Source organism: Gouania willdenowi, chromosome 11 (genome assembly GCF_900634775.1).
Source record: "Gouania willdenowi chromosome 11, fGouWil2.1, whole genome shotgun sequence".
Lineage (NCBI taxonomy): Eukaryota > Metazoa > Chordata > Actinopteri > Blenniiformes > Gobiesocidae > Gouania > Gouania willdenowi.
The window spans coordinates 22279820-22302279 of NC_041054.1; the positions used below are offsets into that span (position 1 = coordinate 22279820).

Here is a 22460-nt window from a genome sequence, read left to right on the forward strand (position 1 = left end):
ACCCAGGACAGAAGGCTATTGGAAATTAACATAGCCTGTATCAAATCACATTGCTTATCTCCCTTTCAGCTCCCCAGCTAGCCAAGGCTAAAGCCAAGGTTGTCTCAACTCTTATCACCAGGAAGTTTCTGCAGACGGCGGCTCTTACCCCCACTCCCTCCCCCCGCTCCTTCCCTACATTCCTCCTGGAACTGTTGATGCTGAACTTTTCCACACGTCATCTGGTTGTCAGTAACGCAGCTACAGGTCTTCAACTTCAAATGCCTCGTCGGCCATCTTTCCCCACCTCCCAACCGCAGCTGCATGGAGGCGTGGTTGCAGCGACTGGCAGCACGCCCATGTCCCCAAACGGCTGGACTCCTGTTGTTCTTCCCACCTGACCCCCTCCCCCAGCCAACCTCCCGCCCAACCCTTCCTACATGCCTTGTCTCGAGTTGTTTGACTGTGTCATGCTTACATTTATGTTTGCAGAGGCGGTTTTTTTTCCTGGTTTCACACTGCTTTCTCTGTTTAGGGAAATCAGTTTCAAACTGGCAGTTTTTTTTTTCCCCTCACCCCTCCTCTCCTCCTGTTATTGATCCCTTTTTCACCTAAATATGTGGGCGCCGCAAATGGCTGCTCCGGTGTGTTGATGTGTCTCCTTTCACTGCAACTACCTAGTCAAATTCCTCGTATTGTTCTAAACTGTACCTGGTCAATAAAAGATTCTGATTCTGATTCTGATTCATCCAAAGCAAAAGTGCATGTGCTGCTGAGCTCTTTTTACAAGAGCTCCGGTATGAAGGGACCAGGTCAGAGTCTGTCTGTTATCTGCACCCACAGGAACTTTGTGCGACAATGATCTCCTTGGTTTTGTCGACGTTCAGAACCAGGTTGTTGGTACTGCACCAGTCAACCAGATGTTTCACCTCCTCTCTGTAGTTTATGTTGTTTTTGTCACGGATGAGGAACACTACTGTGTCATCCGCAAACTTCACAATGTGGTTGGTAGTGGACCTGGCACAGCAGTCATGAGTCATCAGTGCTCAGAGAGATGTTGTTCACCCGTACAGAATGGGGTCTATCTGTGAGGAAGTCAAGCAGCCACTATCTATCTATCTAACTATCTAACTATCTATCTATCTATCTATCTATCTATCTATCTATCGTGGTTACAACAATAATGAAAAATTCCACAATTTCAGCGATTTTGGTTTAAAAAAAATCAACATTTAGTTTGACACATCCTAAACAATGATTATTATTTCCCACTTATTAAAGCGGATAAAGCTTTACTGCTCAATTTAGCATTAAAGGAGCAGTATTATGAAAAAAAAATCACTTTATAAAGGGTTTCATACAATGATATACATTCCTTTAGCCTCATTCAGAGGGCCAAAGTTGAAAAACGTATGTTTCCTTAATTCATCGCTTGTTATTCCACATTTTGTAAAAAGTCAGCTACAAACGGGCAAGTTGGATTTTTGCCCAATAAGTGGAAACTCCTCCTCCTTCTGACAATCCTGGCTCCTCCTACTCTACATAAGAATGTGAGCTCCTCCCTCTCAAACTACCTCACAGGTAAAACAAACACTGTGGTTTAATATAGAATATACATGATACTTTATTGTGATATGTAAAGCTACATACTCGAAATTTGTTCTCTGCATTTAAAAGCCAGTGAGCAGTTAGGGTTAATATAAAAAAACTGATCAACGTTCCACAAGAACCAGTGAGCCTACGATTACAAGCCTGCTCCCTTAACCACTAGGCCCTTTATACACAGATAATATATTCACATTCCGTATATAGATTATCCAATTCATGGATTTTCCTAAGTGCAGTGTGAGCATACACAATCAGTTCCATTTTTAGTAGCCGTTATATTACCTCGTATCACCTTTGACATGATCTGACCCAACGTGACGCAGCGGTAGGACAAAACAAATGATTACCACCTTGAATGGACTATTCATGTGATTAGAACAGGTGACGACGAAGTGACTTCGCATCTTAACACTCCGGTGAGTGTTTGAAACAGATGACTCAGCTGACAGACAGACTCCTGTCCTGCTGATGTGATAAGCACACCCCGAAGCAGCGTTTGTTGTCATGAAAGGGACTTTTCAGAGGGATAAAACTCTGGAAAACAGGCAAGTTTGGAAAAATAAACCTCAAATAATATGTTGTTGGGTTTCTTAGAACAAATTGAGTTTTATGAAAAATAGCATAATACTGGACCTTTAAACTACGGAAGTAGTCATCTGAATCATTTCTGCAACCCAAAGAAACTAAAGAGAATAACAGCTGCAGAGGTAATATGAAATGATGAGGTTTATTAGGTTTGACTTCCCATTTACACACACACATATCCACATGCATCACAATGACTAACAATGCATGTATATTAATTTGGAAATAAAGTAAATAGTATTAGCAGGGATAGCTACTTAGCAATCTTCCTGATGGTAAAGTAACATACAGTGTTCACTCTGACTCTAAATGTGTCTCCAGGTGATTTAACTGAGCAGGAAGTCAAGTGCAGCCTATTTGCAGTGTGATGGGATATTATTCTCACCTTAACTTTACTAGAGGGAGAAAGGAAGAGAAAGAGCAAAGCTGATCTGAAATTGCGAAGAGCTTTGACATTTACCAAGGTGATAACCCACTTCACAACCGTTGCGCATTATCCTTTAAACCTAGTTTGTTCTGGAAACACACGGAAAGCAAGAGGGACACACAGATACAGTCAGTTAACTCTAATAATTGGAGTCATCTTTTCCTGAATGTGTACCAAGCTGGTATTTTATCTTCAAACTGTATGAGAGCACTGCTGATGGCTCACAGCAGGGTTGGGGTTATAATTGTAATTGCATAATTGATTATTAATTACAAGTATGTCATAGTATTGCAATTTGAAAAATCTGTTGCTGTCAAAATCATAATTAAATTGTAACTGAGTTCAGATAATTGACATTGTAATTGCCATGAAAATTCTATAAAAAAAAAAAAAAATCTATTTTATATTATAAAGAATTAACAAAAATATAATTCAACAAAACACTGGGGAACCATGTTACAGTTCTACACATATGTAGTTAACAATTATTAATTGTTACTCAGATGCCCAACCAAAAAATATTAATATCTATATTTTCATTGATTAGGAATAACCAATAGATAGGAAAGAAATAAAATAACAGATATTAGTTTGTAGTGTATTTTACAGCTGATTTGAGACCCGTTATTATAAGAGATGCTAACAGAAAGCTAACATAAGATTAACTTTTATTAGGTTATCTATTTCAGGCTCAGTAAACGTGATTAATTGTAACTGAACTTTAGCAATTGAGGACGCAATTGTAATTAATTTTCTGAGGATAAAAAACAATTGCGACTTAATTGTAATTGGAAAATGCTGGCCACTGTAATTATAATTAAATTGTAATTGAACATGGATAATTAAACCCAATTACTCACTGCGAGAGCACTCTTACAAAACAAAAAAACACGTCACACTGCATTAGCTAACATTAGCATTAACATTAGCAGCATTAGCATTAACATTAGTATAGTATTAGCATTAGCATTAACCCAGTGCTAGCATTAACCTAGTAATAGCATTAACCTAGCATTAACACCAACCTCGCATTAGCCTAGAATTAGCTAAGCATTAACCGAGCAGTAGCTGAACATTATAGCAATAAAGTTGAAAAAGGTTGAAAAAGTTGAAACGGGTTGAAGATTAGTAGCCAACCAGATGGTTTTAGATGTCCCTCATTCCATTTTAAAATCCAGAGATTTCCGTGGCAGTTCCCACCCTCTGGAATGCACTACCACTAGCTGTGCAAACTGCCAAGAGCCTGTTCTCTTTTAAAACGTAGCTCATACTCACTGGTTTGTCCTGCGCTTCAGCAGAGCCTAAAGAGTTTCTTGAATCCTTTAATGTTGGCCGTGGCTATTCGAAACTGCCCCTCTTTTCATAAGAAGCGACCCTCATTGGCCCGTTTAGGTGCCTTAAAGGCACACTGTGTAACTTTTAGCCACTAGGGGCGCTAGACCGGGAACTGTCACGCAAACTCCCCTAATGCACTAATGTCGCAAAAATCAACAAACAGTCAGTCAGGCCAGCCTCCCTTGTCTTTTGATTGTGTATGCAGACAGTAGTTGACCTGTAAATTCGGGATAAGGATTGACTCTAAGGGCTGGGCTCGCACCGCAACTACAGTCTGTGGGCTGGGAGAGCAGCCGCCACCGCCTCCCTCCTCATCTGGCCACAGGAGTCCCGGCACTCGGCCTTCCTCACGGCGTCGGTGGTGTCGCCCGTCCCCTCCGATCCTCGGCGAAGGGGACTGACAATGGCGATGAGGCCAGGGAGTAGAAGGCTGCTTGTCCAGTCCATACTCCAGCCCATAGACTGTAGCCGCGGCGCGAGCCCAGCCCCGCTTCACACCCCAGCCCTGAGAACCAATCCTTATCCCGAAGTGTTACGGATCTGACTTGCCTTACTAAAGAATCCATTAACCCAACACAAAACTACCATATTGTGCTCTTTTGGCTGTAAACAGAGGCTAAACAGGTTTCAGCTGCCCACAACAATGGCGCCGGGTCGGGAAATGTTGTGACGTCACGTGGGAACTATAGATAAAACGTTATCCAGGAATTCTCCAGGTCACATGACCTGGCCAAAGACGGTCCGTCTCTCCAAACTTACATAGTCAGTATTTCAAGAGGGAAGCCCCGCTCGGAGCATTGATACTGTCAATCGCTGTATATTGGCATGAGGAATCATTTAAAATAACTCATATGGGTCAACTCTTTAGGTCAAAAAGTCCACAGTGTGCCTTTAAAGTTTTGTCAGTTATTTTAGATGATATTTATTCTTAACTACCCCGCTAACCCTTTTTTTTTTAGCCCTAACCCTAGCCCTTACCCAGGAAATATCTAAAATGTTTATTTTTTCGTATATGTATTTTTAAAGGTGGAATTTCTTGTGTTAAATATGTTAAAATGAAAAAATATAAATGACAAAAGTGGGATTTGAACCCACATTAGCAGAAGGAAGGATTCTTGAATGTGGTACCTTAGACCACCATATCAATAGACACTTTGTTAAATGTTTTTCTAGTGGTGTCTTAAGTCTTTTGTTTTATGATGTATATTTACTCTCTTCACTGTAAAGCACTTTGATATGCTGCTGGCTGTTTTAATGTGCTATATAAATAAAGCTAACATTAACATTGAACATGTTAAAGGTTGAATGGTCAAAATTGGTTGAAGAATGGCTGGGGATGAAGGGGTTAAAATTTCCAATATAAATGAAAGGAAAAGAAAAAGTGTAATAAGTCAAAAAGTTTTAAATGTTACAAATTATAAAAGTACAAGCATACATCTCGGGAACATTCTGAAATTGTTGATAGCTTATTTGTCAAAATCGTACAAACGGAGGAGTTAACGCAGACAGAAGAAAAAAACAGGTAACATTAGTGAGGACGCCTCACTAATAATCACTCATGCACTATAGCAGCACATCAGATTTGAAACAGATGCCTCTCCATCCTTAATTTCATGTGCCCCGAGGCAGGTGTTATCTAGCAGGTGAGGAAGCTGGAGGCGGAGGAGGAGACGGCTGAATGATAAAACCCACCCTATCCTACACTGTGGTGAGTCTCTGAAGCCGTCACTGACAGCTTCTTGATCAGTAATGCAGGCTGAGGCTGAGGGCTCTCAGCTGCACAACAGCCCAATCCACAGGGTTGAGCACCCATGCACACTGATGGAGAAGGGGGATTAGAGCTCCATCATGAAAACAGAGGCTGAAGAAAAAAAAAATAAAAAATTACGACGTGTGCTTTATTTATAAGCTGTCGAAAAAAAAAAATCAATTATAGATACTTTTTCTTTAAATCACATTTGGCATAGCTTTTGAGGTTCCCAACAGAATATCAAGTTTTTTCAGTAAATCAGATTGTAGTGATTTTAATAATTAATGTACTGATGGAGCTGCTTGTCAATACAACGAAACACTTTAAATATGTAGGAAGCCCTTTAGGGAAAAGATTTTTCTTTTGAAAATGTGTTTTTAACAATATTCATGGCAATCATGAAACAAAATGTAAAAAATGCAATACAGCAATATTAATGTTGCTTCTTTTAATTTACTTGAATTATCTCAGTTTCTAAGGGAATATCAGCGCACTGTCCTCCATAGTCCTGGGTTTATGTGTGAAATTACAAAGAGCATACATTCATTATCTAATCAGGAGACTGGCAGTATATGACCTAAAGAAATCTACTATTAAAACAAACTCTACATAATTTAAAGGATTTGAGTCCCTGGTGGCGTAGTGTGCTACTGATTGTAGCCTTTGTTACTTTGGTCCCAGCTCTCTGCAGGTCATTCACCAGGTCCCCCCGTGTGGTTCTGAGATTTTTTCTCACCGTTCTTGTGATCATTTTCACCCCAGTGGGTGAGATCTTGCGTGGAGCCCCAGATCGAGGGAGATTATCAGTGGTCTTATATATCTTCCATTTTCTAATCATTTATCCCACAGTTGATTTCTTCACACCAAGCTGTCTCCCCTTTGCAGATTCAGTCTTCCCAGCCTGGTGCAGGTCTACTATTTTGTTTCTGGTGTCCTTTGACAGCACTTTGGTCTTGGCCATAGTGGAGTTTGGAGTGTGACTGTTAGAGGTTGTGGACAGGTGTGTTTTATACTGATAATGAGTTCAAACAGTAACGAGTGGAGGACAGAGGAGCCTCTGAAAGAAGAAGTTTACTGTGAGAGCCAGAAATCTTGCTTGTTTGTAGGTGACCAAATACTTATTTTACCGAGGGATTTACCAATGAAAAAATCCTACAATGTGATTTTCTGGATTTTTTTTTTTTCTCATTTTGTCTCTCATAGTTGAGGTATACCTATGATGAAAATTACAGGCCTCTCTCATCTTTTTCAGTGGGAGTACTTGCACAATTGGTGGTTGGAAAAAAAAAACTTTTTTGCCCCACTGTATATATCACAACTTTATTCTCCGAGTGCCCGAGATGACGAACATAAAGCCGAGCAGACATTTTTAATTTGTAAGATTGCTGAAAACTTAAAGTATTTGTTATTTACTATGGACCTGATATGTAAAAGTAGCCTCTGTATATTTTTAAACCCGTGACAGAAACAGCTTGGACACTCATACAAGAATTAAAACAATACATTGTCACATGAAAACTCAAAAAGAAAAAAAGAAAAAGTAAATCAGGCCTAAAGAGAACGGTTAGAAATAGTCAGACCTGGAGAGAGAGGCAGCCTGATCCTGATCCGCAAAGACATTTGAGGAACATACAGACAGACAGACAGACAGACAGACAGACAGACAGACAGACAGAGATTCCTTGCTTTTATAGAGAGATAAAGGCTTAACAAAATGGAAAAGTTGACCAACCTAAAGTCATATGTTGTTCGTCAAGCTGCTAGAGCTGTGTCAGGGCTAAAAATAACAAAAGCCATTCAGACTGCTAGGATTGCTGTGCCCCATACTAATGGAAATGATTCCTGATGACCTGGCCCTTGACTGCAGGGCACGAATGGAATGTTACTAAGCTTGTTTCTTTCCTACAACCAGAAGTTAAAGTCTGTGTAAAGCAGAAATAAATGTATGCTATAAGTTTGTCACACCACAGAAACATGTGTCATTGACCACTGAGCCAAAGTTGAAAGATGAAAAGTATATCAAATGAGGTCTCAAAATCATGGAAAAACAAGCACTTTCCTCTGCTCTGAGACGCTGGGGGCGTGTCAGTTGGAGGCGCTGGAGCCACGCCCACGAGCGGGAAGAGCGCCGCCTCCTTACTGTGTCTATGGGAGAGAACAATGTGAAAGCGGCTCCAGCTTCAATAGTGCTTCCGAAAGTGCTCGGATCGGGCCAAACGAGATATCAGCGGAAAGGCCTGCTCCGCCCGGTTCCGAATTTGTGCATCTCTCCCTGGTAAAGTCAAAACTGCCCCCGCTAGAGATGAAAAACAAAATTGCGGTGTTAAATGTGCTAATCTTATTCCCCGAGTCCGAATATTTGGTTTGTTTTCGTCTAGGGGACGAATTGCGCCCACTGAAGGTGGAGTTTGGTGAGCTTCAGCAGCAGGGTCGGGTTTATGTTAATGAGGGAGTGAGTGACGTGCGCGCGCTTACAATTACAGTTTTATATTATTATTATTATTATTATTATTATTATTAATAATAATAATAATAATAATAATAATAATAATAACATGATCATTGTGCAAAACTGCGATAAATTGACTGCAACACCTGTAGCTGTTATAAAAAGGAACACACTCTAATGCGTAAAGACGCACAGTGGCTTATCTGGCACTGCTGGAGGACATTGTGCGCGGGATGCACCGAAGGGAGAGGATCTTCAAAGACCAGCGAGACCTAAAGGCAGGACCCCCCTAGGTCTTAACATGCTCCAGGGTAAATTATAAGTAACTCCCCTACACTGGTGTCAGTCTGTGTTTTATGTGTCATGTGATGTACAGGTGCTGACTTTAATTAAATATGTGCCAAATACAATTTGCTGAAAATTATTTCCTAGATTAACAAATGCAGTTAGCCTGCAGCTTTCTGACCCGCTAATTTACAGCACAGTGCAGATAAAATAATACAGAGTAAAAGCAAAAATCCCTAGATGACGACAACATCATTCACATTGTACTGTGATACTGTTACTTTTTCAGATTTAAATGAAACATGATGCTGCAGTTTGCATGAGGAATGCAACAATGAATTTTTTTGGCCGAAACTGAAACACCGAAATAAATTATTATGCAAATTAGTAGTCCCCCATTGCACTTATGGCACTGAATGTGTACTAACCACTAAAATTACAACATTGCAATTGTATACATGAATATTATTGCTTAAAAGAATAAATCAATTTAAAATATGAAAAATATTTATTTAGCACAGACATTCCAACAATGCACAGTATAAAATGAAATAATTCAATGTTTAACGTGACCCCACTCATAAATTAAATAATAATGTACAGACCTATAACTGACTGAGGTGCTGGAAGAGAGTCACATTAAATATGTTATCTAATTAAAACACAAACTGCATTGAAGTTCTTGATGAAAATCAGCTTCTTGGTTTATTTATTATCCAAGCATGTTCTTTAGACCCACACACAGCTCTGTGTACTTGTGTGTGCTGGTTTAATTTTAATCCCATCAAGAGATAATCTTTATAACGCGTACCATTTACAGTCGTGATAAAGTTCAGACATGCACTGGCAGCAGAGTTGTGGCACAAATATAACGGCATATGTGCCTTGCTTCAAATTGTTGCGTTGGTGTTCCACGGTACTACAGTGTTGACGTGACAGAAACATAAAACACACTTAACGCTCCGTCAACTCTGCTTAGAAAACTCTTCAGTGCTCAGATGTATTAAATCCAGCCGCTCTGTGAGTCTACGGACACGTTCGTCTGTTTCCAGACAAGCGCACAGTGACCGCGCTGTTCGTGTCATCACAACATTGTTACAGCTTGTTTCACATGTTCATTCATTGTGGTGATGTATATGATGCTTGCTTTTAAAATGTAATCCCCCAAAGTAATCCCTGTTGTTATTAAAAAAATAAATACTTGTAATCTGATTACACGTTTTTTAATACAGTGCAATGGATCACAGTTACATGTTTTTTGTATCCTGATTACGTAGCACTGTTACTTGTAATCCGTTACTCCCCAAGTCTGCCAATACATAGCCACTGCAAGCGGGAATTGTGTGATCAGGTGTCGACTAGTCAACCTGGACAGAAAGGTCTTTGCTTTGACACTGCTTTTACTTGAGCCATCAAGTAAAAGCAATGTCAAAACGCAAATGGAAAAGACAAAGACAAAACGGAAAAAGCAACGATAAAATATAAAAAGAATTTGACTACATTTGTATATTTTTTCATGATTGATTCTCTTATTTCCACATTTATTTCCTTTTAATTTTGGCACTCCTGTGATTCCATACTCATGTGCCGTCAGCAGCAGCCCTCCACAGGTGGCACAAGCATGATCTCAAACTGTTCATTGTTTCAATGGCAGCCAGAGCTATGATCAGCACTGCGAGAGGAGAGCACTGTCACAATGAGAAAGGAAAAGTTAAAGAAAGCGGGGAGGTGCATCAGATACTTAGGACCTTGCTAAAAATTGTAAAACCGGAGATGTGTCATACACTGTGTGTACAGGAAAACATCCCACAGCCTTGTGTGATAAGAGTGAGCTGACAGAACGCCCAGACACTGCTACATCAGAGGCAAGCGACACTCTTGTTTCCTCTGTGATCCCTCATTTAGCAACAAGCAATCAGGAAAAACACAGAATAATGCTACCGCCAACTGTGAGAACATGGATCCAAGGACCTGGTGGGAGAAAAATGGTGCTCTGCTTGATTGATGGTGGAAGCATTTCATTCATGAGGGACATGTGAAGGCTCTGAAATGGCCAACGCTGGGAAAAGAGAGATTAAAAACTGCACACAGATCCCAGCGATCAGTAGTTCAGACACCACAAATAAGCACTGCTGTCATAAGGGTGTCTGTAGAAATCATACAACATCAAATGGAAAAAAAAACAGCTGCTATTAGCTGCTTCTCAGCTGGTAATGGAAAGAACACAGTCAGTATTGAATGGAGCCGACAACGACTGCAAAATAATGACTGGCAAACTTGAGAGGCATTGCTAGTTGCTGTAGAAACAGTACTTGGCTGGGCAGTGCAAGGTCCAGTATCCATGTCCATCATGAATGAGGCTACATGCATGCACACTGGTATAAGTGAGAATACTGATGTACTGACTAAACATATGCATGTATTTTGAGAAACAGATGCACTGGGCATCACTAGTAGAGGTCAGAACACACTGACATGGAGGCCAAAAGCTTGGACTGACAGAACAGTCAAAAACACAGATGGCCGATATGAAGTGGAGTCACCATGGCGACGTGATGCTCCAATAATTGCCCAGAAAAGGTTTGAATACCTAAAATTAAAACAAAATTTAGTAACACTTTTCTTGAAGTTGTATAAATAAAGGCTGACACTGTCATTATTATCACATGACACCTGTCATTAGCATGAATAAGTTGTCCTGAAGGCTGAGTAACTAAACCCCTGCTTTCTCCTGACCTGCCACTAGGAGGGAAATCAAAATATGCCTTGATTATGGGCGGGGCTCCTGGAGCAGTTAAGACACGCCAAGTCAATGCTACAAAATTTCCAATTAACAATCTATGCTATGTTACCTAGTTACTTATTACTCACTATACCTCTCTATTCACTGTTCTCTCAATCCAACCTACTCACCACATATTGTACAGCCCACACGTGCTAGTTTTTGTAAAAGGGGCGGGGCTAACAGTGCTTGTTTGTGATGCAAGATTGTCCCAAAACATTACATGATCTTGTTCTCAGCAAATAGGAAAAAAATTTCAACCCATAGAGGGCAGTCACTTTGACATTTTACAACAAAATATGCGAAGTTGAAATAGTTTGACTAAAATGTTGAGAGTTGGACCAGGAATAAATTAATTAATTAAATATTTGGGCTTTTTGCCTTTATTGGTCATATATATATATGTTGGTACACATACATTGAAATTTGTCCTCTTCATTTTAACCCATCCCTGGGGAGCAGTCTGCGGCCATTTTGCGGCGCCTGGGGAGCAGTTCGTGGTTAAGGGACTTGCTCAACATCCTCCACAGTGATGGCCCTGGTTTTGGAGTTTAGTTACTCTTTAATAATAATAATATTAAAAATAATGCATCAGTTTTATATAGCGCTTTATCATAGACACTCAAAGTCGCTTTACAGAATTAAGGCATTATTCTTTCACTCCACACTTAGTGGTGGTAAACTACTATTGTAGCCACAGCTGCCCTGGGGCAGACTGACGGAAGCGAGGCTGCCATCGGCCCCTCCGACCATCACCAACACTCACTCACACACTACATTCATACTAGGCAATGTAGGTGAAGTGCCTTGCCCAAGGGCACAATGACAGATACCACTGGGGTGACTGCCACCCCACTGTGGCACCTGGAATTCTCAGTGTACAGTATTTCTGCCTGATAAATGTTATTGTGATTGCATTCTTTCTGGTTAATATGAATGGTGCTCTCGACCTTCGTTCAAGAGAATGCCAGATTTAGAAAGAGCCTTCCAGATGAAAACACACCATAAATTAGCCTTAATATGAAGCGGAAACTACCAAATCTGGCAATTCGGATGTCGGAGCTGGGAATAACGATAAATCTGAGTTATCAGCAGCACTACCTCAGATTCTGTCGCCACATTTAATAGGGCATCTGTGTATGATCATTTAGAATAATTCTGGATTTTGTTGTTAACAATATACTGATGTTTAGAATGGTCTCCTTGAAGGTTTCACAATTTTAAGTTTGTAGAACCCGTCTGCTATATATTTCCAGGACTAAAATGGAAATTGATGTGAAATGTTTCCAGGCTTGAAAAATGAGAAAAAAGAACTAGAATACTACTGGCTTGTTTTTGTTTTGATCATTTGTGTGCTGCAATCTCTGCTCTGGCTTTGGATTGCAGCATGTATCAGTGCTTCTCACACTCGTCGCTTGTGGGCATGAGGAAAGGAAATGACACATTGATTTGTTGGGCAATGCACTCCAAAGTTTTCCTCTTTCCTTGTGCTGAGACTTTATACTCTTTTATTTTCCTCCACAGGTCAACAGCAGACACTGCTTTTAGTCCAGTTGGGCTGTCTAGTTTTAATCCATTTCGTCATTTTTTTTGTCATTCTGCCAAATGAAATCTATTTTTATAAGGGCACCAACAATCAAAAGAATTTCTGACAACTGCGTCTGCATCCACCATTAATATCAAATGCATTAAGTGATAACATTACCAGCAAGGTAACAATAAGCAAATCAATGTAATAATCAGCATGTGAATGAGCTACGTTCGTATATTCTTATGCTGTGTACAAATTCATTTTTTTTTGCTGAGTCTCATCATCATGACATAAACTACATTTTATGATTACACATTTCTTAAACAGACAGTAGATGAGGGACTGTAATCAGACTAGTAGCCTCAAAGGCATGAGTGGCACTTGTAAAAACCACAACAAGCCTTGAGTTGATGGGTGCAGGAGCGAAAATGGAAAGCACTCTATGAAACACACTTCACATGCAGCCAGGCCAACTTCGTTTGTGATAATGAATCAGATTCATTGGATTTGTAGCTCAGCTAAAAACTGGAAGCAATTTGTGGCCAATAGAGTAAGGGGTGGTAATACTGACCGCATTTCAACTGGATGCATAACAGTTGCGTAACGTCTCTCGGCTCCACCGTCCATCAATACCCACCAGCTGCGTCTGTGATGCGCACTGTTGCAGCTTCGTTGGACAGCGGGGATTGCAGGGATTAATGAGATTTTGTAAATTCACGTGATGTAGCGAATTATATACAACCTTTGTTGGGTCCTTCGAGAGGGGCAGAAGGAAATTGATTCAGTTCTGCTATGGAGATCTTCCGCTTTTGTGGAGGTTATTGTGATTTAACCACGGTTAAGTGCAATGTTTATTTCTACATTATGTATATACGAAACAGATAATAACAGATCTGCCTTGAACACTGAGTATGTTATTTAAAAAATAAACCAGATGTTTCATATTGTGTCTGTGCACTACTTCCTGTCCCATATGAGCTGATCTTTTCTGAATTTATCCGCCATGCTCCAATGTCCAGCAAAAATAGAAGTTGGGCATCGGGGGGTGCGGTCGGGCGTGGCGGGGTGGTGGGTCTCTGGGGGGTGTGGAGGGGTGTTGCTGGGGGCTCCCTTTGCAGGGTTTCTCCGGGCGGTGCCGGCCTGGTGGGGCGTGGGGGTGCCCCTTCCCTGCGGGTGGGGCTTGGCGCTTGTCTCGTTTCCTGGTTGCCTTGGGGGCGTGCCTCGCGGCGTGTGGGCGGTGTGGGGGGTGGGCGCGCTGGGGGGTGCCGGCGTCTGCTTCGAGGTTGGGGCGGGGTTGCTTGGCGCTCCGGGGTGGTGCTCTTTGCTGGGGGGCGGCTCTAGCTGTTCCGAGGGTTGAGGTCAGTATCGGCCACTTGGTAGGTCTGTCCTGCTATCTGCGGGCTGGCGGGTGGGTGGGTTCTGCGCCTTTGGCTGGGATCTGCTGCTCCGCATCGGTTGTGTGCCGTTGGGGTCCCTCTCTCCTGTGGTGGCGGCCGCCGGTCGCTCTTGCGCCGGGGGGGCATTGCCCCGTGGCCTGCGCTGTCCGGTGGGGGGCGGGACCTGGGAAGCTGTCTTTGTGCCGTCTGGGGCTGCGCGGTCTGGCGGGGGCTCGCCCTTGGGGGTTCCCTGTCCTGCGGTGGTGCCCTTTGGGTCCGGCGGGTCTGGCCGGCTGGCTGGGCCGGTCCTGGCGGGGGTCTGCCGGGGCGGGTGGTACGGGCCGCGCCCTGCCATACCTGCGGGTGCGGCCCCGGCTTGGGCGGCGCCCTGTGAGCCGGGCTCTGCGGTGTGGCTGGGCTCTTTGGTGGGGGGTTGGGGGTGCGTCTGGGGCGCATCGCGCGGGCGGCATCAAGGAAAGGCGATCTGGCGCGCTCTGGGGTCCTTGGTCGGTGCGCCTGGGGGCCGGCGGGGCAGCTTGCAGCATCCCCTTGGTGCCCTCGGCAACTATGGGCGTGGTTGTCGTCCCTGGGGGCGCTGCTCTCGGTGCTGCTTCCGTCCCGGGTCCTTCTGGCCTGGGGTCCGGACCCTGCTGGCTCTGGGCCCACCGGCTGCCCGTTCCGCGCGGCTCTGGCCGTCTGCTGGGCGGGGGCCTTGACTCCTCTGCTGGGGTCTCGGGCGGGGGGCTCTCTGGGCCCTTCCCTCGGGGGGTTGGGTGCTTGGGTGTGGGTGGGTGGGGGGGGCTGGATGCTGGCGGGGGGCCTTGGGGTTGGGGGTTGGGGTCGGTGGGGGGATGCGCTGGGTGCTCGGCTGCTTGGGGTTTCCTCGGATGTGTGTGTGGGGGGCGGTGGCTGCCCCTCGGCCTGGGATCTTGGGGGCATCTGGGGGTTGCTCGGCCGCGGGGGGGTTGCCTGGGGCTCCCTGGCCTCCGCTCTTTCTGCTGGCCTGGCTGCATCTGCGGGCCCAGGGCAGTTCCTGGGTTTGCAGTAGCGTTTTTTTTTTTTTTTTTTTTTTTTGCACATATGCTGGTATACGAAGAACAGTCTATTCTTCCCCACCTTTTCTATTTCCTGCCTTGAGTCTCTCCTCCCTGCTCCCTTTCCCCTTCCCTTCCCCCTCCCCCTCCACTTAGGTGTAACACTGCTCTTCCTTTTTATATCCTCCCTATAATAAAAAAAATTCTTACCCTTCCTTAGGGAGGGCTGGTGATGGTCACAATTAAGCAATACAATAAATCAATGTATTTTATTGCAATAACAAAATATGCATTGCTGTCTCATAATGATTGCACTTCCTGTGGTGTTGACCTTTGACAGCATGTGCAGACAAGAAGAAAAAAAAAGTAAAAAAAAAAAAAAAAAAGAGTGCTTCAGGCAATCATTTGTTCCCACTGCCATCCCTGTTTAACACCACTACTTAACGCTATAAACTGTCACCACACTAACCCCCCTCACCCCAAGCCAATTCCTTATTTATCATTTGCACATATGTTGTTTTTCCAATTAATGTACGTATGTCCTACATTTTGCACTATTTTGTTAGTATTTATTTTTGTTCTCACTCTCTGCTCTTATACCGTGTTGCTGCAGTATAATTCCCTCTGGGGATCAATAAAGGTGTATTCTATTGTATTGTAGTGCAGAACTACATGCAAAAATGCATTATGTTCTTACCTATAAGTTGAAAGAAAGTTGATTTGTTTTGTTTTTAGGGTGGTGGGTGGTTTGACTTAGAAGCGCTTTTCTTTAAAAAAAATAAATAATTACGGACCATTTTTCGACTAAAGCCTTGATAGAAACACAAAACACGAAAACAATTGCTAGTAATACAAGTATATATTTGCTACTGTTTACGACTGACTGTGAATCCAAGTGCCTCTCTAAGATGATAAGATCCATTTAACCTTAGCACAGTTATTTCGAAATAAAGTTTCAGGATTGAGGACAAATCAGCAGCAACTGTATTGATGTGGAGAAAAATTAAGATCTCGAGTCAGTTTTACTTTCTTCTGCTGTGTCTAACCTGTAATCCAGCAAATTCATGTCCTTCTACCCACACACGAAACATACTGTAATTCAATACAATGTCATTGCGTGTGTGTGTGTGTGAGAGAGATATGTGTGTCTGTGAGTGTCATTTACTCAAATGAGAATGAGATGTCAAGTGTTATCAAGGGACCCAGAGATAAACCATGGAATACACTCAAGAGCGCCATTTCTTTTTATCCCCAGGTTTTAATTAGGCAAATAAATTCAGCATGGCTTGGACGGTTTGAAAAATAGCAGGAAAACAACAGCAGGTTAGTGTCACCACAACTTTTGACTTGAATGCCGTCAGCCCTGCGCCCTCCCTCGTTCCAGAGATCACAGATGTTCCACTGTAGATAACAAGCTCTGACCAGGATGAAACATTACTGGCTTTGGCTCTAACTCACTCTCACACACACGCACACGTACACGCACACACACACACACACACACACACACACACACACACACACACACACACACGCTGTACGAACAGCCAATTACACCCATCACTCACCCCATGTCAATTGTGTCTCCCTATCGCCTCTTCTTCTTTTTGTGTGCCTTGTACTTCTTTATTTCCATTACACAAATTTGAATATTTATAAATTTACATTTTTCAGATATGTCGTTCTCTTCACCATCAGCATGTGCATTTATTAATCATATAAATCCAAATAAAGCTCCAAATCTATTTTGAAAGGATGGCCTCCAGTGTTAATTTATCAACTGGACTAAAATGAAATATTTTCACAAATTCTTTTGTTATGTTCGAACAATACCAGGACATTACCCACTCTGATTGACAGATTAATGTACTCACACCTACCAGTGGAAAAGACAAGAAATTGGTTAAATAAACCATCTGGTACTTTTAAATGTATGCACTGTCCGCATTGTGATAATGTTGCACAAATGAAAGAGTTTACAAATGTTCATACCCAAAAAAAAATGTACAAACAAAAGGATTTGATTAATTGTAACAATGCTTTCGTCATATATTGTTTGTTTTGCCAATGTAGAGAAGTTTTTTTTCTACAGAAAGACGTTTGAAGGATATGTTATTCGAACCAGAACTCAAGATAACCCTATGGCCAGACACTTTAATAAATACCACAATGCCAATGATTCTGTACTGCATATTGTGGGTGATGGGGGATAGAATCCACAAGCTTAATCAAAGGGAAGCTTTCTGGATCTATCAGTTCGACGCTTTACATTTCCTGGCTTAAATGATGATTGTGACCTTTCATGTTTTTTGTTGGGTTGTCTCATTTTTTATAATTTTTCAAGTTTGTTCTCTCTTTTGTGTGTTGCTGATTACTTAAACCACATCACCTGTTTTTCCCTTTCATTTTTTTCTTTTCATTGTTCTGTTTGTGTCGGTGATTGGCTCCCATCACAAGGTGTGGGAGGGGCCAATACATGCTACCAGTGAGTGAGACATGGTGGGAGGACTCTCACCTTACCTTTCTTGCTTCATGTGACGACTTTTAATTGGCTGATGTCTATTTATGGGTGTGACAACAGCCAGGCATGTTTGTTAGACCGGATCAAGGCCATGCTTGGTCGAAACATGTTGGCTTTTTAATGATTTGGCCATTACAATAAAAGCTTTTTAGTATCTCCTTCTTCAATTTGATTTCTTTTTAATTTTAGAGTGCCTGGTTTCCCCATTTTTTTTTTTTTTTTTTACAATACTAGGACAATATTCATTTTTTTTTTAATATTTACTATCCAGTATTCTTCGAGCTGTCCAAGCTCGGTCTATGTCTTAGGTGTCTCCCTGCTCCACCACACCTGAATCTGATGAAGGTGTGTCATCATTTTGCTCTGCAGAAAACCTGCTCAAGCCTCTCCAGTAAACGATCATAGCTGTGTATCATAAAGACATCAATCACCTCCAAGACCCCTGAAGTAATTTCTTTCTACCACAGCACTCCCAACACGCCCATAACAGCTCCAACACTCGAGTTGTCACCCCAGGCAAACATCGTGAGGGAGCAACCTCACGCGTCATGCAGGGAGCCTTGGATCATTTACTCTTTGCACACCAAAAATGATTGGACTCTAATGTAGATATATCAGAGATTCATGGCAGAGCATAAAATGGAATCCAACGTGTTTGGTAAACATTCATTTTTTTTTTTTTTTTTTTTTTTTCCCCACAAGAAATATTAAAACATTCGCATTTAACCAGACCTGTTAATTATCCATCACATCTTTTTTTACACACATAATTAGTTCAAACTCTTACTTTCAATAGCAGTTACCAGGGTTGGGGTCAATTACATGTTTCACTTCAATTACGTTTTCAATTACCTATGTTCAATTACGATTACAATTACCAGCATTTTTTTTCCCAATTACAATGAAATTACAATTATTTTTTATTCTCAGAAAGTGAATTACATTTATGTTCTCAATTGCTAAAGTTCAATTACAATTAAATCCCTATTAATAAATAATAGATAAATAACCTAATAAAAGTTAACCTTCCTCTTGTGTTAGCTTTCTGTTAGCATCTCTTATGATAACGGGTCCGAAGTCAGCTGTAAAATACACTAAAAACAAATGTATCGGTTTTTTTTTAAATGGTAAAACGTGGGAAAGCTTGTTATGAAACATATTTTAATAATTATTTACTATAGATATGTGTGGAACTGTACCTAGGACTGTAACATGGTCCCCTAGTTTGGCGTAAAATTACAATTGACATTTTTTATCAAATTTTCATGGCAATTACAATTACCAAGTCAATTATCTGAACTCAATTACAGTTTAATTGCAATTGTGACAGCAACAGCTTTTTTAAATAACATTTATAATTACACCATATTTGTAGTTAATTATCAATTACGCAATTGTAATTGTAATTGACTCCAACCCTGATAGTTACACAACAATGTCACTTTTTATTGCCTTCAAATATTAGATTATTTGCTTGATAAGTGTGCTTTAAATTAGTGTATGGATTCGATGCGCTACAAATCAGCGCGTAAAAGCGAATGAACCTCATATTAACTATATAGGCTGTTAGTGGATGTCCACCATTACGCACTATGTAAGTGACTGGTGAAGTGTGGTGTTTACCTGACCACTCCGTACATGACCAGGATGTTTCCCAGTAGTCCCACCACACAGATGACGGAATAGAGCGCAGTGATGCATATGGCTATGATTATATCCCCGGCGCACCTCGGAGGGCTTCGCGGTGCCGTGAAGTTCACCAAGCTGTCCTCATATGGGAAGGTGACGTTGAAAGGGATGACAGAGTACAGGTCGGACAGGGAGATCTGAGCCTCAGGGACCGTGACGGGCTCCATGCTGCTGTCCGCTCCACCGGTGCTGAAAACTTGTTCTCACAGGGAATGTGTGAAGAGGAAAATGATGTTTATGTGAGGAAAATAGGGGTGTGGGTGTCCAGTTGCAGGTTGAAAGTGGAACAAAGCGGACTAAAGAGTGTCCAGAGAGAGTGGAGACGCACAGCGAACACGCGTAAAGGATTTCTAACCAGAAAGAGCAGGGAAAGAAAGGAGGAGAACGGGAGAAAGTCGCTCGTGTCTGCTCGCTCAGTGGTTGGTGTTGCTCTTATATCCCCCCCCCCCCCCCCCCCCCCCCCCCCTTACACACACACACACACACACACAATCTCAACCCCTGCCACTCTCCTGTATCCGCGAGTCGACGTCAAGGCTGCGTAATTACGCACGCTGGAGTCAGCAGGGGATGATAGCGATGAACCAGGAGTGTCAATCACATGTTCCTTCAGTGGCCACGGCCACAAACACACAGTTCTCATCTTTTGAGTCAAAATAAAAACATCATCTGCTCTCCCTATGTTTTTGGCGGAATCTGTAAACACCCCCTCCCTGAGAAATGTCAATCCATCAGTGTTGCAATGACTATATCACTGCTAAACGTTAGTTAAACATAAAATACACTGAAGGTTTAGAGCAGAGGTCTGCAACCTGCGGCTCTCGAGCCTCATGTGGCTCTTTGACTTATTTGCAATGGCTCCCTATAGCTTTGAAATAATATTGAAATAAAGATTTTTTTTTTTTTTTTTTTTTCTTATGATGAATGACAATAAAGCTAGGGTAGGTACTTTCTCCAGATTAACTTTTTAAGTTTTTGGTTGAAATTGTCTTTAAAAAGGAATGAAGAGAATCTGTCAACTGTAGCAGCTGTAAACCTGTAATAACTTCTACCAATGGAAAAAAAAAATTAACCGTTTTTTTTAACCAATCACGTCTCCCTGTCTCCCTACTCGCTCTCGATTTCTTGCTACATGAGCTCCCACTGAAAGCGCGTCACCGTTGACAGAGTTAAAACTGAGTTTTTAGTCACATTTAACATATACTGTATAATGGTAAAGTTTATTGTTTACTTACTGCTGAATGAGACATGAGACAACGTTTCTACACAATACAAGCGATGAGCTGAGCTCCTCTTCTGTAGCAGCTGTGCGCGTGCATGTGAGTGAGACGAGCACAGAGGGGAGGAGCGAGGGGGGTAAAGTCGGAGCCATCGGGGAGGCGACATTCAAAATAAAGCTAGCTTTGGAAAATTGGGTACCCTACCTTTAACACATAATCAAATCATGATTGAACACTTTTGCAACTTCAAAATAAACTCTGCTACCTGTCTACTTCACCCCCTACAGACCATCAACTTGACCATGAATCATGTTTATAACCTTACATTTTTAATCCTTGGTAAGATAACCAAACAAATAGACTTTTTTTTAGAGAATGAAGAAAAGTTAGGAAAGTATATTAAATAATTTGTATTACATTGTATTATGTTTTCCATCCATGCACATACATTATCAAAAGAACAGTGCACTCTTCTATTTATCTCCCACTAAGTGCTAATTCACAGCTGAGTGGATGGAGTTCTAAATGATATCGTTCATCTGTAATACTGAGAAAAACACCACTCGGTTCCTTATTGAGTGAGGGAAGGAAAATGTTCTGTTCAGAGAATCCAATTTTAGCTCGACATATTTCACCTACCTGAAGGTTAGAACACCAACCTGTGTGCAGCAAGTAGAAACTGAGAATACAGTTTGGCAGAGGTGAAAGTATCCGATTAAGTACTCACGTTAGAGTATATTTTTCTCGATGAGTAATTTTACTTGTACTTTGTACATTTTGAAATAATTAATATGTTACATATTTACACCCAACTGTAATTACTGAGTAAATTATTAGTGTTTTTGTTTTAAAATGATCAACGAACATTGTGAAACTACAAAAAATGAAATAACCAGACAACAATCAAATCAGATTAAATCAGATACTTAGAGCCTGGGAATATTTTTTGAAATGAATTAGTTGGCGTTATTTTATTTAAAACAAATAAAAAAAAAAAATGTACACTTTGTAGTGTTGTGTTCAAGACCACATTATCCGAGACCAAGACTTGCCCGAGACCAGAATGCACCGAGACCAAGACAAGACCAAGACTTTCAGGAGCCGAGACCGAGTCAAGACCAAGACCATAAACATTTGTTTTTTTTCAATTTAAAAAAATATATAAATAAATACAATTTTGACAAGGTTCAACAGTTAAATAACATCTCTCTTTAATTTTAGTTTATTTTAAATACTTTTGACGGACAAAAAAGGTGCCTGCAAAAAATTAACTAAAATATTAAAACTACTACTGCTACTGATAAATTCACAATTATTCTACATATTTGAAAACAAGATTTTTATGTCAGCTGAATGTACAGCAAGTGTTTAAAAGCATTTCTGCCAAGAAATAATGATTGTTGATTCTGATTCTTTGAGTTGTGCAATTCAACAGGTCACAGATTTCACAAGATAATTTTTTAGTTTGAAAAAGCCTTTACACAGGTTATTTTTATTAATTCACTTAGTTGATATAGTTTAATTTGGTTGCTGTAATGTAACTAGGATATTCAATTAACAAAGGTTTCCAACTGTAACTGTAAAAGTGAAACTCTCTGAAATAAAACTACAAACAAGATGTCATCAGACTAAAAAACATAGAGCTACAGGTAGATGTGAAACTAAATAAAACAAGTAAGTAAGTAAGTTAGTAAGTAAGTAAGTAGTTTATTTATAAAGCACTTTTTGCAAATAAAACCACAAAGTGCTGTACAGAGTTGTGGTAAGAGTACAAGTGCAACACAATAGAATAATAAAACAAGAGTGCATAAATATCATAAGAACAGCAACATTAAAGGACGAATAAAAATTAAAATCCAGTTAACTAAAAGCTTTACTGTAAAGTGTAT

At 41.2% G+C, this 22460-nt stretch overlaps 1 protein-coding gene across 1 annotated transcript in view; it reads right to left on the reverse strand.

The window, feature by feature from the left end:
* Positions 1 to 19745, reverse strand: part of oprd1a (opioid receptor, delta 1a) — a 37493-nt gene extending 17748 nt beyond the window's left edge. Inside the window, exon 1 of the mRNA XM_028461035.1 lies at positions 19286 to 19745. Coding sequence (XP_028316836.1) covers positions 19286 to 19518 — 233 coding nt within the window. The 5' untranslated portion in view covers positions 19519 to 19745. The remainder of the gene's footprint in view (positions 1 to 19285) is intronic.
* Between the last annotated feature and the right edge of the window lie 2715 nt (positions 19746 to 22460).